Source organism: Halichoeres trimaculatus, unplaced genomic scaffold, assembly GCF_033239565.1.
Source record: "Halichoeres trimaculatus isolate MK-OKI-2021-1 unplaced genomic scaffold, fHalTri1.1 fHalTri1_scaffold_2, whole genome shotgun sequence".
NCBI classification, from domain to species: domain Eukaryota; kingdom Metazoa; phylum Chordata; class Actinopteri; order Labriformes; family Labridae; genus Halichoeres; species Halichoeres trimaculatus.
This window is the reverse complement of record NW_027437180.1, coordinates 9297467-9312711: the sequence shown is the minus strand read 5'-3', so window position 1 is coordinate 9312711 and position 15245 is coordinate 9297467. Positions and strand designations below refer to the sequence as shown.

At 38.7% G+C, this 15245-nt stretch overlaps 2 protein-coding genes across 4 annotated transcripts in view; one reads left to right on the top strand and one right to left on the bottom strand.

The window, feature by feature from the left end:
• Positions 1-257: 257 nt before the first annotated feature.
• stn1 (STN1 subunit of CST complex) lies at positions 258-8405 on the bottom strand. 3 transcript variants are annotated; one of them, XM_074684215.1, is made up of 9 exons: positions 8154-8405; positions 7933-8028; positions 7477-7554; positions 6976-7149; positions 6429-6540; positions 4000-4150; positions 3443-3565; positions 3272-3344; positions 258-1085 (listed from the first exon to the last, which is right to left on the bottom strand). In XM_074684215.1, exons 1-9 carry the CDS (start codon positions 8284-8286, stop codon positions 928-930), a joined length of 1098 nt encoding a protein of 365 aa, XP_074540316.1. In that variant the 5' UTR covers positions 8287-8405; the 3' UTR covers positions 258-927. The 3 variants fall into 3 exon arrangements, with proteins under 3 accessions (XP_074540316.1, XP_074540324.1, XP_074540331.1); XM_074684223.1 differs by having other exon boundaries at positions 6976-7146; XM_074684230.1 differs by lacking the exon at positions 7477-7554 and having other exon boundaries at positions 6976-7146.
• A 2316-nt stretch (positions 8406-10721) lies between these two features.
• The window catches only part of LOC141804397 (STE20-like serine/threonine-protein kinase), a 45595-nt gene continuing 41071 nt past the window's right edge, over positions 10722-15245 (top strand). The window contains exon 1 of the mRNA XM_074688800.1: positions 10722-10887. Within this exon, the coding sequence (XP_074544901.1) occupies positions 10738-10887 (150 nt within the window). The 5' untranslated portion in view covers positions 10722-10737. The remainder of the gene's footprint in view (positions 10888-15245) is intronic.

Sequence of the window (15245 nt, the reverse complement as noted above, 5' to 3'; positions counted from 1 at the left end):
AGTTCAAGTTGCTTATTATGTTTTTAATTCCCAAATTTAAGCCAGATATTGGAATTCTGTAATAAGTCAGAAATTAATCAAAAATAACAGCTACCCACTGAAACACATTTTCTGTTCAGGAATTAAAGTAAATAACTCATTTGTTTAAAAAAAAAAAAAAAAAAGCAAAGAAAAAAGAAATAAGTGCTCAAATTTATTTTGTTTTGTTTAATTTTATTTTATTTTATTTTTTGTAAAACAGCACATTAGAGAATTTATGGTTAATAACTATATTTATTTTTAGCATCTAATATCCAATTTAGATTAAAGAGCTTGCACATGCTGATGGATTAACTATAATAGAAACGTTAAAAGTGTTTTGGTTGCCAACTCATAGAGCCAACTATGTACTGTTAATTTAGGGCAGTAATGGCAAACTTCATACTCTGGGTGGTGGTTTAATAAATTTGTTATCACTGCACACCTGCAGGTGAAAAGAAGAAGACGAGAGGAATTGGAGAGATGACACAAAATGACCACCTGAATTTTTGTTCATTTTTCCCCTGCACTTCCTTGCAGGTGAGTTTGCATGTATAAGTTGTATTTTTGCTCTGTCCTTCATTTATCCTTCATTCATTTTAAAAAGTCAAACTATAGTGATTATTTAAGGCCAGAGGAAGTATTAGGGAAGCTTTCAGGCACACTTTTTAGACTTGATATAAAAGTTTACTTTAAACCTGGTATTTTGCTCAGCAAACAGTACACATCAGTTATTTAGTAAACAACTACTGGAGTATCAAAAGGCAAAATTTGACAGCTGTTATAAAAACAAGGAAGTACCAAAGCCATTCCTGACCTAAACTTACTGGTCGCTCACATTTTGGAGCAATAAGAAATACTACACACGCCGTGCAGTAAAACAGGTGTGTTAGTCCGACAGTTCCCGGGTTATATTAAGATGTAATGGTTTTCGCTGGTGCTGATGATGTCACTGCTGCACTCCAGTGACGTAAGGACCAGCTCCAGAGCAGTTCTGCTCACGTTGAGGCTGAAGCGCTGCCTGACCGCAGACAGGATGTGCAGGATGTGGCAGCCCTTCTCTGCATCTGTAGAATGATAAAACAACAAAGCTGTCAGGAAGGGTAAGTAGACATGAAAACCAAGGTGAGAATGAGAAACACAAAACATCTTACAAGTGAATTTCACTGTAATAAAATCTGTATTTTCAAAGTACATCTGCAATATATGATATAAATAAAAGTAGGTAAGCAGTAGGTGTGGCTGGATTGCTTTTTTCAACCATCAACATTTAACTTCAACCAAATCCTCTAAAATTAAGCCACATGTGGATAGCTAGATTGTTACACACTGCTGTGCTGATGTTGAAAAATCATTAAATTATATCCACATAGACTGGATTGACCTCAAAAAGCAACAGACAATAAATATCTGAAATTTATCAGGCAAGCGTTAAGTAGAAGCTGAAGCACAGTTAAGAGTAACTGCTTTAATACCCAGGTGTAAACAAGCTTAAATGAAAGGTGGCATCATGCAGCCTGGTTTGGTTTGCCAGAACTTAAATCAAGCAGTCATGATGAAGTTGTCCTGTTAGACTAACCTACAGACAAGTTGAAATAGTGGCAGTTCTATTCTTTTATAATCCCTGTAAAGAGTGCTGTAAGTCTGCAAAATGTATGTGCAATTATTAATTCTCATATAGCAGTAACTCACTAAACATTAAGTGTCTGATGGACCTGCAGACCAAGTCTAAATCCCATCTGACGGTCCAAGACTAATTCTGGACTTCAAACCATGAGCCCACTTGGACATCAATATGCAGTTCAACATTTCAGCATCTGATTTTTGGACATCTAAGTAGGAGTGAGTAAATGAGCCCACTGTGCAAAGATACCTTCAGAGGACGTCTAATTTTGATCCCCTGAAGGTGCAGACTTTTACTCAAAGGTGATGCCTTTTTTTCAACGTTTGTGACATCCACAGAACCTCCCTACTGTACAAACAGATAATCAAAGTACATCCTTTCAATGTCATTTTCAGACCTCTAATTTCAAACACTGATTTTGAATAAAAGTAGCACTTTGTTTGTTTACATTTCCTGTTTTCCATTCTAAAATCCTGATTTGTTATCCTGTACTGGATAATTTTCCTGTAGCTCTATTTGGCTCAGCAGCAGGTTTGAAATGAAAAGGTTAAATGCCTTTATATGTGTTTACAGCTACCACCTGCTGCTGAGAAACTCAAATGAAGCTATAGGAAAATGAACAGGAACAATGGCCACCTCCAGAAACTGGACTACAGTTAAGCACAGAAACTAGACATAGTATAAAAACTACAAAAATGGACTAGGCTCTGAAACCAGAGGGATGCTGGTTTGAGGCCTACTGTGGACAAAGATTTTGATCATTTCTCTGCACAGTGGGTAGCTCTTGCACAGAAGTATGGATGATCAGTAGATGTTGAAAAAAGAGGAAAGTCTGCACCTTCAGGAGGCCAAAGTAAGACGTCTTTTTGATCAGTTGGGAGTCATCGCCTCACTTTGCTTCATTTCACTCCTCAACGAGTGCAATACCTCTTATTTATTTTGTACATGTTTCCCCTGCATTATTAGCCCATGCGTATTTCTTATACTAAATAGTTCTACTGTATTTTCCTGAGGATAGACTTTGCATAGACATTATTTACTGTAATATTTGCACTTCGAACTTGGCTGCTGTAACCCAGTAAATATTTTCATTAGGGGATTGAAAAAAAGACTTTTCAATCTTATCTTATCTTATCTTATCTTATCTTATCTTATCTTATCTTATCTTATCTTATCTTATATTATATTATATTATCTTTTTAGCTTTTGTTTAACAAATTCTTGTGGACATTATTGTGAGATTTTAAATTAAGACTTTCCTCAGCATCTCTCAAAAACAGCACATAAATGGTAGAAAATAATGAATACTTAAGTCAAGTGACATCTAAAAAGGTAAATTAGAAAGACACTAGGTCACACAAATACAAAAAAAACAACAAATTTCACAACTGATTTTGTAATGACTGCAAAGTCCAAACACCTCGCATCACTTTTAAAACTATTACTTGCAAAAATTTCGGTTACACAGTTAAAGTGACCTTAAAACAGCAACACAAAATATATATGAAACAGCTGACAGTTACATTAAAGCTTAAACATACATTAAAGATACATTGCTTGGTAATATTTTAGCAGTTGAACATTTATAATAAGTGTCACTGCTAAAAGCAGAAAAAGAAGTCTCCTCACATTTCGCCCTCTTTGAGTCTTCCCTGATAACATCTTTGACAGCCATGAATAGCTCTTTGTCCTCTGCAGTCACCTGGTGTGTGATCACAAAGTCAAACAGACCAAATCAGAGTTCACAAAAATTGCTTTCTGAGCTGGAAAGAGTTTTTATATATCTCTGTTTTTTCTCACATGATAGACGTCTTCTTGGGATTTAACTCTGCAGTACAAAAATCCTTCATCCTGCAAAAGCTGGAGGGCTTGATTGAGAAGCTGGGATAGCTTCTGGAAAGAAGATGGACCAGGCACAGGCTCCTTAACAGCAAGAGAGAAACATCATAACACAACAGCACTGAGTTTGACTGTTTCCATAGTCCTTTCCATAAAACCAGTCAGGGACACAACACTTACAGTCCTAATGTCTAATGTCTGGCCTTCAGCAAATGTCACAAAGGTGTGAAGGTGGGAGATGTCTAAAAGCTCAAATGCATGACGACCAAGGGCATTCCTATGGGACTGTGGTAGACTGGTGTAATGAAAAAACTCTTGACTACTTAATAAGACTCATAACTTAAAGAAGTAAAAACACAATTTTCTGCTAATATAACTCCAAATATAATAAATATAACTCCAGTTGTGTTTCTTCTGTCCATCATCAGCCTCACCTGGGAAGTGAGCTTTAAAAAGGGTCTGACATTTGTTTCATCCCATCATCACAAATCTTCAAAACCACCTTTATTCAGGCCTACCTGGTCAGCTGATTCTGTTTGAGGCTCACTGGAGATCAGAGGCTGCAGAAGGTCCTGGACATCATAGGGTCTAAACCTGCTCATCGCCTTCTGCTTGAGAAAATCCTTGATGATATTTGTTGCCTTGTTAAGAGGAGTGATGGCGAAGTCACTGAAGAGACAAAGAACCAGACCTATCACTTAATTTATGCTATTCAAATGATCCTTGCTAATAACAAAGGCAAAAACAATCAGATTTCTCATTTCAGGGATTTCTTGGAGAGTGCTTAAAGGGACTTTTGGGCCTTTCCAAATGATTTTTAAAAAGTCTCGGTTCTTCTTACATGCCTGATCGTAATCCATAATTAGAAATAAAATTATCAGCACCAATATAGGTTATTTCTAAATGGTATTTCTCAGCTTCCCGATCGGGTCGGGCAGGTCCTGACTGAGTTTAGCAGTGAGACAAGAGAAATGTGTTTTTCTCTGCTGAAAATAATTTCTGTGATTAATTTTGTAATGATGGTGGACACAGGAGCCTAACTGTCAGACAGAAAAAGGACAGAAGAGCAGAAAAAGATAAACAGGAGAGTGATAGAGCACAAACTTAGGCTAAAACCATAGATTATATGATTAATGGTAGTCTTCCAGACATCACCCATCTGTTTCTGAAACAGATTTTTGAACCAAATCGGCTACCACCGCCATATTGGAAGTGGCAAGGGCTTTGAGTCCAGCTATAGGGCGCCTATCAGTCATGTGACCTGAGCTGTGCTTATGATTGGGCAAGCTTGCGATCTTAATATCATCTGGACTGTGGTGTTGGAAGAAATTCACCCCCCATACAGTGTGTGCCCATAGTGAAATTAGCAATTCAGATAGGAGACGTTTTTTGAACCAGGCTGTGAATAGGTCAATTTCTGCTTTGAAAACAGCTTTTTTGGCTTGGTGTGTATGTGACTTCTGGAGCCAGCCTCAAGCGAACTCTCCAGAAACAGCAGATTTTAACACTTCAGCATTGTCTCATATTCTTAGACCGGAGGTTGCTGCTTGGCTAAAACATGGGTTAAGCTGTTAGCAGTTATTCTGCAGTGGTCTGTTCAAACTTGAGAGTCTATCAATAAAATGAAGAGCGAGGTTACGTTAGCTCTGCTTGGTAAATGACTGATTGGACATAACCAGGATTCGCTAACGTTACACATTACAAACACATTTCAGAACACCGGCTTTGAGTAGCGCTACATATAGCTAGCTACTGGACACCAAACTTTTTGTGGCTTCAGCGATACTTTTACTACTTTTTCTCCTGTGTTTGTCTGGAGATCCTACATGTGACCATGGCTGCATTGTTTACATGTGAAATTAGCTGTTAGCAGTCTGTAGCATGTCAATGCTAACTGGTGTAAGGCCTGATGTTTCCCCACAAGGTGAGGAGAAAGAGGTGAGGACGACGTGCTGGTTCTCAGGTGTGAGCTAAGAAGTGACTACATGGACCTGTCCTTCCATCCATCCTCATTGGGAACATAAGATCTATCTCCTATAAGAAGGACAAGCTAGCTGTGCTAACCCAACAACAGAGGGAATACCAGAAGGCAGGGTAGCATCATGCTATTCACAGACATGGCTAACGGAGCGAACATCAGACACCAACGCCACATTGGAAGAGCTTCACCTGCTGTGAGCAGACAGGATCCAGGAGACAGAGACTGAACAGACTGCTGAAGAAGCTCAGTCCTGGACCCTGTGGAGGTGGAGGCTGGCTGAACTGGACAGTGATGGACAAGCTGTCATCATCTATTTTCTTATGGACCTTTTTGCACTTTCTATACACTTTCTAACTTTTGTTTTCTTGATTGCTGCTATGAGTTCAATTTTGTTATACTTGTTACAATGACAATAAAGTTCTATTCTACTAAACTGTGGTACAAACTTACAAAGTTTGCTTGTTGTCTTTTATCAGACAACAGCTCTATGTAACTGTTGATAAATACTGTATCCCCTCGCACTGTATCTGGTAAAAAGTTGTCTGAAACAAAAGTAGAATATAAGGATAATCTGCCCTCCATTCATTTGTTTCAAAACAAATACATGCCTTGTTAAAAGTCATATCTTAACAGCAGTGTCAATTCCAGCCAAAGGTGTTGCTGCAATCCACTTTAAACAGACAGTCCTCACAGTCCCTTAAGCAGTTTTCTTCTTTCATCTACGTGCTACTTCAAAGTCTTCTAGAGGTGATATTATCGATAAAGATATAACCTACTCTTCGTGGTTGTGTAGAAGTAACAGTTAAGACTGTAGTGTTTTTAATGTTTCACCACAGATTGAATATATATAATCACTTTCTTCCTATTTATACAAAACAAAAAGCGTGTTTAAGTTATCTTTTTTTTTAGTCAGGAAAATAATAGTGGAGGAAAATACAACTAAAAAATAAGCTACAATGTTTTTACCCCATTACATCAGGTTGTAGCAGGAATGGTTTGTCATAGCATTGTCTGTAAAGCTGAGGAACCTCCATCATCCATTCTATCTGGACGGCCATCACTGGGTCATTCACTTTATCTGAAACACACAGACACAGATACACACATGACAAATGGCCAGAGGCTACACATGGCAGGTACTCACAAATACAGATGGGCTGCAAGTGGCTGTGATTGTGTGTGTGTGACAGAGAGACGTAGGCCATCCTGAAGTGAGACTTTAGTGCTCAGATAAAGAATGTTGTTGTTTGGCACTTCAAGTGTGTGTGAGATTGTGTGATTAAGTTGTTTTTGAGCATTTCTAGTTTCTCAGATGCCATCGGTGAAATATTGATATTCTACAACATACGAATCAGACCCAGTTCTATTAGGCTGTGTAACCACCATATGCACACCTCTAAAAAGTTAGGATCCAACCTGAGTCGTTTTTTCCTATATTTACTTTATTTTACTATTCTAACACACATACTGATTGTCACACTGTGGCCTGCTGAGGGCAGGGCTCAGTACTCACAGTAAACTGAGGCTGTTATTTCTCTCTGCAGTCTTGCCGTCTTCACTGATCCTCTGACTCGGAGCAGCTCTCCAATCTCTAGGTGGCAGCGACTCTGCTGGGCCCGCCTCAGCTTCTCCAGCTCAGCCTCTGGGTTGAAGCCAGCCTGAGCCCCATCAGTGTGTTTCCCTACTGCTTCAAAGAAAATATCCCCAGATTATCACCCACGTTTTTATATCATAACTGAATACTCAACAATCTTAACCTGAACCTTTTTCTTACTGCATCGGCTCTCATTGATATTCCAATTACAATGTTAAAAAAATACTGATGAGAAAAAAAAGTTTATTGCATTTGAAAGGGTGTATTGAATTATTATTGCATATTATTTTTATGTTAGTGGTTAGTTTGGTCTCAAATTATCGTCATTAATTATGGAATAATATAGTGTCTAGCAAAATTTGTTCTGGGCCCAAGCCTGAACTATGCTAAAACTTTTATGCATACAAATTGGAAACTCACATTTAGTAGGATCCCCCTCCTCTTTTAGAAGGTCATTTTTCCAGCATAAACAGTTTATAACACCAGTACCATCGTCTACTATAAACAGAAACAAATAAGCACAACAATCAGACAAAAACAAAAGTTTGTTCCTGAGAAGTTTGAGAGTCAAAGCTACATAATTTCAAACCATTCATTCAGCAGGAGATTGTGTTTATGTCAATTTGTCAAATGTAAACACACCCTGGGATTGGCATTGCCCTTTTCATGGCTCTATTCATAGGACACAACAGCACCAGTCTGCTGTCACTGGCATACTGGATGCAAAATAAAGCATCCTGTATAAATTCTTTCTGACATTTATTTCAACAGGAAGCCTACAACAATACAAGTACACACATTGACTTGCATTCATGAAGATATACACGGGTGCTTTTCTCATAACTCATTGCAATTATTTAAAACAAAAACAAATACCTCCATAACAGAAGAAGTCGTCTCTTTCTCTTTTAGAAACAACTGTCCCAAGAACATCGACTTTGAAGACAGGGTGTGAGTTGTAGAAGTAAATACCTGTGAAGCACAGATTGAAGTCACAGAGACAACATTAATGATGTTTGGTGTTTTCTTCGTTATTTTATGTCACTAAACGATGTGAAGTTTGTAAATAAAACACTGGTTTGTTTGTGTAATATTACCTGGCACCTGAGTTGACTCGGTCATCTGCAGGATGTCTCTGACATACAGCTTCGCGTAAGCAGCAAAGACCGGATCAAGTCCCCACAACATCGATGGGGTCTCTTCCCCTGAATCCTTCGTGGCTGACTGCATTTCATCATGAGAGCATAGGCAGATGTTTCCTGGGCCTTCGTAGTGATTTCTGCATCAACCATAGAAACTTCAGCAAGGAGCAACTGAAACCGGCTTCTTCTTCTTCTTTCTTGGGATTTATTTGGCTGTTGCGCACCAAAATGGTGGGTTCACGCCACCTACTGGTAAGAAGTGTGGAGCAGAATATCTAATGATAACGCTTGCACTGCAAAAACTAAAATCTTATCAAGTGTTTTTGTTTTATTTTCAATAGAAAATTCCTTATTAGACTCAATATGAGCCAAATTCACTTGACCAATCCAGAGAAATGTCTTGTTTAAAGTTATGTAAGGACAAAACTGAGGTCTGAATTGCTCATAACCAGTAAGAGAATCTGCCAATTGAACAAGAGAAAAGTTACTTGTATTAAGACATTATTCTAGTCTCAAGGAAATGTTCAAGCAATTTTTTCTTCTTCCATTGGCAGATTTTTCTTACTGGTTACAAGCAATTAAAACCTCATTTTTGTACTCTGACAACTTCAAACAAGACATTTGTCTGGATTGATAAGTTGAAAGTGGCTCATATCAAGTATAATAAGACAATTTTTACTTAAAAAAAAGACTAAAACACTTGATAAGATTTCCGTTTTTTTGCAGTGTGAACTATATAACCTGGCTGTAGTTTGTGGCCTTCTTTGCCACCTGTTTGCCTGCCCATTAAAAATCAGGTCTGCTGTCTAAATAGTTGTGTTGTAAGCTGATAAAGGATAAACTGGAACAAATAACTGATCTAAACGATCTTGTATCCACTGTGTTGTTGCTACCATTTCCCTGACTGGTTCTCTTCCTCAAAAACGCTTGTACTCTTTGCTGATCTAGAGGGCCAGCTCTCATGTGTGGCACATGACCATCACAGACACCCAGTCCTGAGGTAAAAAGATATTAGTCTGACTAATTCCGGAGTCCTTTTCTGTCTTGATAACATCAAAACTGCTGCTCTATAACTTTATTTATGTCTTAAAAAAAATAAAAAAATAAAAAAAACTAAAAAAAAAACTTGCCCTTTTCTATAAAAATAGATTTGATTTTATTTTTTTATTTATTAAGTCTATTTTTTTTTTTAAATTGCTTTACGTTTTCAAGATTTACTGGTAAGAACTCCAGTCACACTTGTGAATGGATTTAATGGATGCGCAATTCATTTGCATACAGTCACTTGCCCTGGCTCTGTGGCTGCAGCAGGGACAAGCAGCTGCGGGTGAGGGGGGCTGGAGGGGCCTAAGGCAGCAAGTGCTGTTTACTGAAAAGAATACAGTTTATGATCAAAAACATGCTTTCACGACAGATTCTTGAAACTCAAGAAAAAGTTGCAGTCTTTTTTGATAAAGAAAAAAAAAGTCGCATAAAAGGGTTTGAAAAGTCATTATGTTGGCAACTCTGTCTGTCTCATTTTTAGCTTTCGGTCGAAATGTATTAATAATAAACTTGTTCATTTTTAAATTGCTAATTTTTCGTTGTAACTTTATTTGGATTTTTTAAAGCATTTTCTGTATGTTTGCGGTTGTGTATTTCGCATTGCTTTCTGGGAAATGCAGTTTCAGCCAAGACACAAAGAAATCTGCTCCAGTGTTCACTGAAGCGATGGGGGCTGTGTGACAGAGTAGTGCTAAAAAAGGGCAACTGGTACAGTGAAGACTCGCCGTGTTTTGTCTGACGACGCCTTAAATATTGCTCTGGACAGTTTTAGTCTGTTCAAACACTCCCGCGTAAGTTGTGTTTGGTCCACCGCACAGACGAGGGCAGCAGAAGCCTGACTTGACCACACCAACGGTCAAACACGAGGAGCGAGGAGAGAAAGAACTATAGCCGCGCGCATTCACGAACGCGCAGTGACACTAAATCCGCTAGATTATTAAACCCGTCCCACACTAAAGAAAAGATTGCAGTTTTTACCGATTTGGCAAATGTTTATGAACGGACAAGCGGAAGCCGTCTTCATCATCAAGGGAACTGAGGAATTATCCTGTGGAATACAACTATTTGGAAGGACACATCTTTTTCCTCTTGGTTGAAGAGGAGCCCCTCAGGGTTGTCGGGCCAGTTGGTCGTCAGGAGTTGGAACAACGGCGAGCTTTCAGTACAACTTTGCCTTCAAATTAAGACAGAAATTAAGGTCTCAGACGGTGGAACACGACTGGGACTACCTGTGGTTATTGTTTAGGTGTTAGCAGTGACCCACGATGTGAGAAAGTGCTCGTATCTGGTCCGGCCAAAACAGTGTCAAAGGCTAAGCTAGGTTGTGATCCTAACTATTATGAGAGGCGCTGTGTGTTTACAAGGCAGATATTAATAACTTATGGGACACATGTTACTTCAAAGACTGGTGCTAAAGTAAAGAAACTAAAACAGCGTCGCATTTAAAAGTTGAATTACACTTTTAAATTTATGATTGAATGAAGCAGGATTCAGGATGTCATTTTTCAATTTTCGTAAAATATTTAAATTGGGAGCCGAAAAGAAGAAGAAACAGTATGAGCACGTGCGCAGGGATGAAAACCCAGAGGAAATATGGGACATAATCGGTGAACTGGGAGATGGAGCCTTTGGAAAAGTGTTCAAGGTAGGTAATGTCTCCTCTGGATTAGTGTGTGAAAATAACCTTTCCTTTGTGCTTCCTGTATGATTCACTGTGGGACAGAGCCCGAGTCTTTTGTCACTAAACCATTCTGGGATAACGTGACAGCAGTGCCACAACAATCTTACATTGACTGTAGACCAGACTGAAACACACCACCCCTGTGACAGAGGTGGCAGAGTCATGTAGACTGCTGACATCCTTTCTATCCTAGTCTAACCCACTCAAGTTAAGGATGAGATGAGCGACAAAATAATTAGTATTTACGAATGGTGTGCAAGACAAAAGAAAAGAAAATTGCAGTTGTAGGTCAATATGAAACCACATACCCCTCTCTTTGTGTACATCTAACAAACATGTGAATCCAATCTATGAGCAAAACAGGTTTTTAAAGCTCCTGTGGGAAACTTTCAGTTTGGTTTGATTTAGGCGACTCTTTAGGTTTTTTTTTTAGGCGACTGTGGACAAAGATGTGTCTGTAGTTGCTAAGCTAACCCTTTTTACAGTCATGTAAATGCTGTTCTCTGTCAAAATCCCATCCAGTACTGTTACAGTCCAATGGGCCCCTCATCTTCTATGTTAAATATGTAAATCACAGCTTTTTAAAATATCTCAGCTTCTGACTTGAGTAAAAAAAGGAAACCTCTGGTCTAAAAGTATGAGGCAAGTGAGGAAGTGCTAAAATCTGCATTTTGTCGAGTGTTTGTTTGAGGCTGGCTCTGGAAGTAGGGATGTCCAAATCTGATACACTGATTGGTATGGATGCCTGATATGGCTATTTTTTTGGAGGATCAGATAGCAGAGGATTTCAGGACCAATTCAGTTTTTATGTGTATTCAGCACCGTCACAATTTACGGCTGCTGTAAATTAAACCATGTTGCAAACATGTCCGCTGTGTGGGACTTTGGAAAAGCAATAATAGGTAAACAGCATCTTGCAACATTTGTTAAGTGAGTGTTCCTCGAGGAGGTACCAACAGGGCTCACTTTAATACAATAAATATGATTTGTTGGAATCACCCACCTGAAAAACTCCAACCACACACAATGAAAATGGTTCAAAAACATTTCTAACCCTGCATTAAAAAAAAGATATTAAAAACATGAGTTAACCAATCAAAGGCACAGCTCAGATCACTGACGGACAGGCTCTGTAGCTGTTAGTGTGGAGGCTCAATGCCCGCCCCATTTCTATGGCCTCTGTCAATGATTTGCTTCAAAACTCAGTTTGAGAAACAAACTGGTGACATCACAGAGCTTTCTTCAATTTATTAATTTGAGTGACCAACATGGACCCAAGTGTTGGAGTGAAGCGCTACTTAGAGTGATACTCCGGGATGGAACAAGTTGGGTCCTATCACAAGGTTTAGGGCAGAAATTACCCCTACAGCAGTGTTTTTGTGCAGCAGAAGCCCAGAGCGCTCGCACCAAACACCCCCTCCCTGCTCCTCTGCCGGTTTCCTCTGCACTCAGACGGGGCTTTATTTTACTTGACCAAAAACACAAATAAACGGACTCCCACCAAAAAATCTGATATCGGTCTGCATTCACGCGTTATTCACAAGAATTTTCAGCGCGTTACTTTCACACAAAAACACCGCTAAATAAGGCACTAGTTCTCATCGTGTCTCTTTGTCCTGGCAGACTACCTGTGTTTGTTTATATCTGGCACGCCGCGCGTGGACTGATATACTAAGCAGCGAGCGCCTTGTAGCCAGCTGTGGCTCTGCAGCGGAGGTAGCGCCGTTTTACGACACAATGAGAACTAGAGCCTTATTTAATGGTGTTTTTGTGTGAAATGTTCCAATCTTATTGAAACAATAAAATCTTTATGTTTTCACTTGAACAACCAATAAAGTGTCCTGAGTTTTAGGTCTCAGAGCAAAAAGCAACAATGGCTGGCTGTCAGATCGGGATGAATATATGATCAGTTTCATATGTATGGATGGGCAGATCACCCATCCCCCAAAATGAAGGAAATCAGCACCGATCAATCAACCAACCACATGTACATGTCTAATCCTCACCTAAATTATCCTTTCCATATTCCACAATTAGGAGAAGACCCTTCCATTCTAAATTTTTTAAACGGCTGACTCAGAGTCAAAGCTCCCTTTTGTCATCTCTTAATAATGCCATTGTTTGATTTGACCCCAGCACGTAGTAGAGGCTACAAGCTAGAGGCCTTATTTGCCTGAGTGACAGTAAATTTTATCAGGCGGGAAGCCTCCACAGTCTTTAATACCAGGAAGTCTGTGGCTAACAAACTCAATTTGCATGTTCTGTTTTGTTCTTTGTTGCCAAATTCTATTTTTAGACGATCTGGGGACCTAAGACTGACCAAAGATCTCAAGCTGGCGTTACTTTGTGTCATACTTAAATTAATCCTAATCCCCTTGGACAATGATTTAGTCACAGGTTGCCAGTTAGCCCAGCATACCAAAGCAAAGTTCACATGAGATAGAGCTCCCTGTTTTATAAAGATCTCTGATAGTGGTTTAAGCACATAACTCATCAGTCAGTGATAGTGAGTAGTGATAGGATTTCTCTCATTAATGGATGGTGGCCTCAAATAAACCTTTAAATAAAACATGAACAGTTATTTTAATACATGCTACACACGCTTTAGACTTCTCATCCTACAGGTTGTCACAGTTTAAAAAAAAAGGAGTTGCTTTTTTTACCGATGAAACAAGTGGATTTTTTGCATGAGAACGTTCATACACATTAAGCTAAATCTGAGGCTTCTGTTTTTATGCTTTGCAGACTAAACTCTTCCAATGAATGGTAAAATACACACTTCATGTAATGAGGAGGTTTTTTATGGGTGGTAGTTTTTCCAAATGAAGTGTATGGCTGACCTCAGAACTTAGGCAGGTCACCAGGAAGTGGCTGCATCCCATTTCACAGCAGAGACTTCATTGAGCACATCCTGCCTGCAGAGCAGCCAACACAAACAGGAGAGATTTCCACTTTAGAAAGACGTGTTTGTGTCGGGACTTATTGGGACACGCAGCAAAGCAGTGTTTATTTGGTGTTTTCTTTTAGAGTCTCTTAAAGGCTGTTTGAGTTTTTGATGCAGGTCTCAGGTCAAATCAACTGAAAGACCAACGTAAAAAAAAAAAAAAAAGTTTGGCCTTTTGTCTGTCTTAATACTCATCATTTCAAGCAGCTGGTAAAAACAAAGACGGACAAACCTTTTTACCTTCATTACTATGTGAGACAGGCAAGACTTGCTACTGTGGTTGAAGACAGTGGTACTTGAGGGCACTCCAGGGGGTACACTAGATAAAAAAAAAGAAACCAAGCAAAAATTCCTTCAACACTATTTATTCCATCAATGTCTGAATCAAATATAATTTGAAGTTCAAAAACTGCATTTTACATCCAGTAGGTTATTCAATTCTGTAATAGCCCCCCACAAAAATACGAGTCACCCTTATAGCAGGATAATAACACAAATAACAGTGTCGTATTCAAGCAGTGCTGTTGAAAACATGGAAGCAAAACCAGAACCAGAAAAATTCTGTCTGTATTTGGGAAAATGGGATTCACAAGCTATTGTGATTTTTCTGCGAGTAGAAATAGCCAACAGTAGCATGAAGTCAGCACATCTTCAGTGGCTGTTGATGAAAAGTAATTTGTTGGTCAGGCAGTAATAGTACAGCACTGTGTTTTACATCTTCTTTTCCAACCAGAACTGCATTGCACTACACTGAAAAAAGAAAACAGTCAGACCAACTTAAAGTATTGCTTCAGTTGATAACACCTAAATAAATTAAGTTATTTGAAATAAAGTTAGGTTCAGTCAACACAATTGATTAAGTCAAATGAACTTATAAATTTGGTTGTTCTCAAATCAACATTTTGCATCAGTCCAACTTAAGATTTTCAGTTGTTTCAACTCAATAATTTGCAAAACGTCAAGGTAAAATCTGACGAGGTGTGTTTTTATACTTTATTGCACTGTAAAAATGTGACAAATTGAGCTTACTTAAAAGACAACAATTGCACTAAAAGGTTAGTATGACTAATAGTCTTAAGTTGAGTTTACTTTATGTCTACTTATAAAGTTTACTTTACAGCCTATTGAATTGACTCATTTCAAACCATGAGTGAGGAGGGAATGCAGTGGATATTATACCCCGCTGTACACTAAGATGTTATCCTGCAAAAAAGTACTGGCCTTCTGTGCTCCACATGACATGGACCTGCTGTCTGTGCCCTGTGGCATGGACCTGCTGTTTAATGTTTTATATGTTAATAAATGAGATGTGTTGTTGGGCTAAAATTATGATCAGAAATGACAAACTGGGTTTTGTCTTCAGTTATATTTAAATTAC

Excerpts from the sequence above, each read along its gene's own strand:
- stn1 (XM_074684215.1), bottom strand. The coding sequence starts at position 8,286 with ATGCAGTCAGCCACGAAGGATTCAGGGGAAGAGACCCCATCGATGTTG. Across the intron at positions 8,029-8,153 it reads CGAGTCAACTCAGGTGCCAG|GTATTTACTTCTACAACTCA; the intron begins GTAATATTACAC and ends TGTGCTTCACAG. Across the intron at positions 3,345-3,442 it reads CCCAAGAAGACGTCTATCAT|GTGACTGCAGAGGACAAAGA; the intron begins GTGAGAAAAAAC and ends ATCACACACCAG.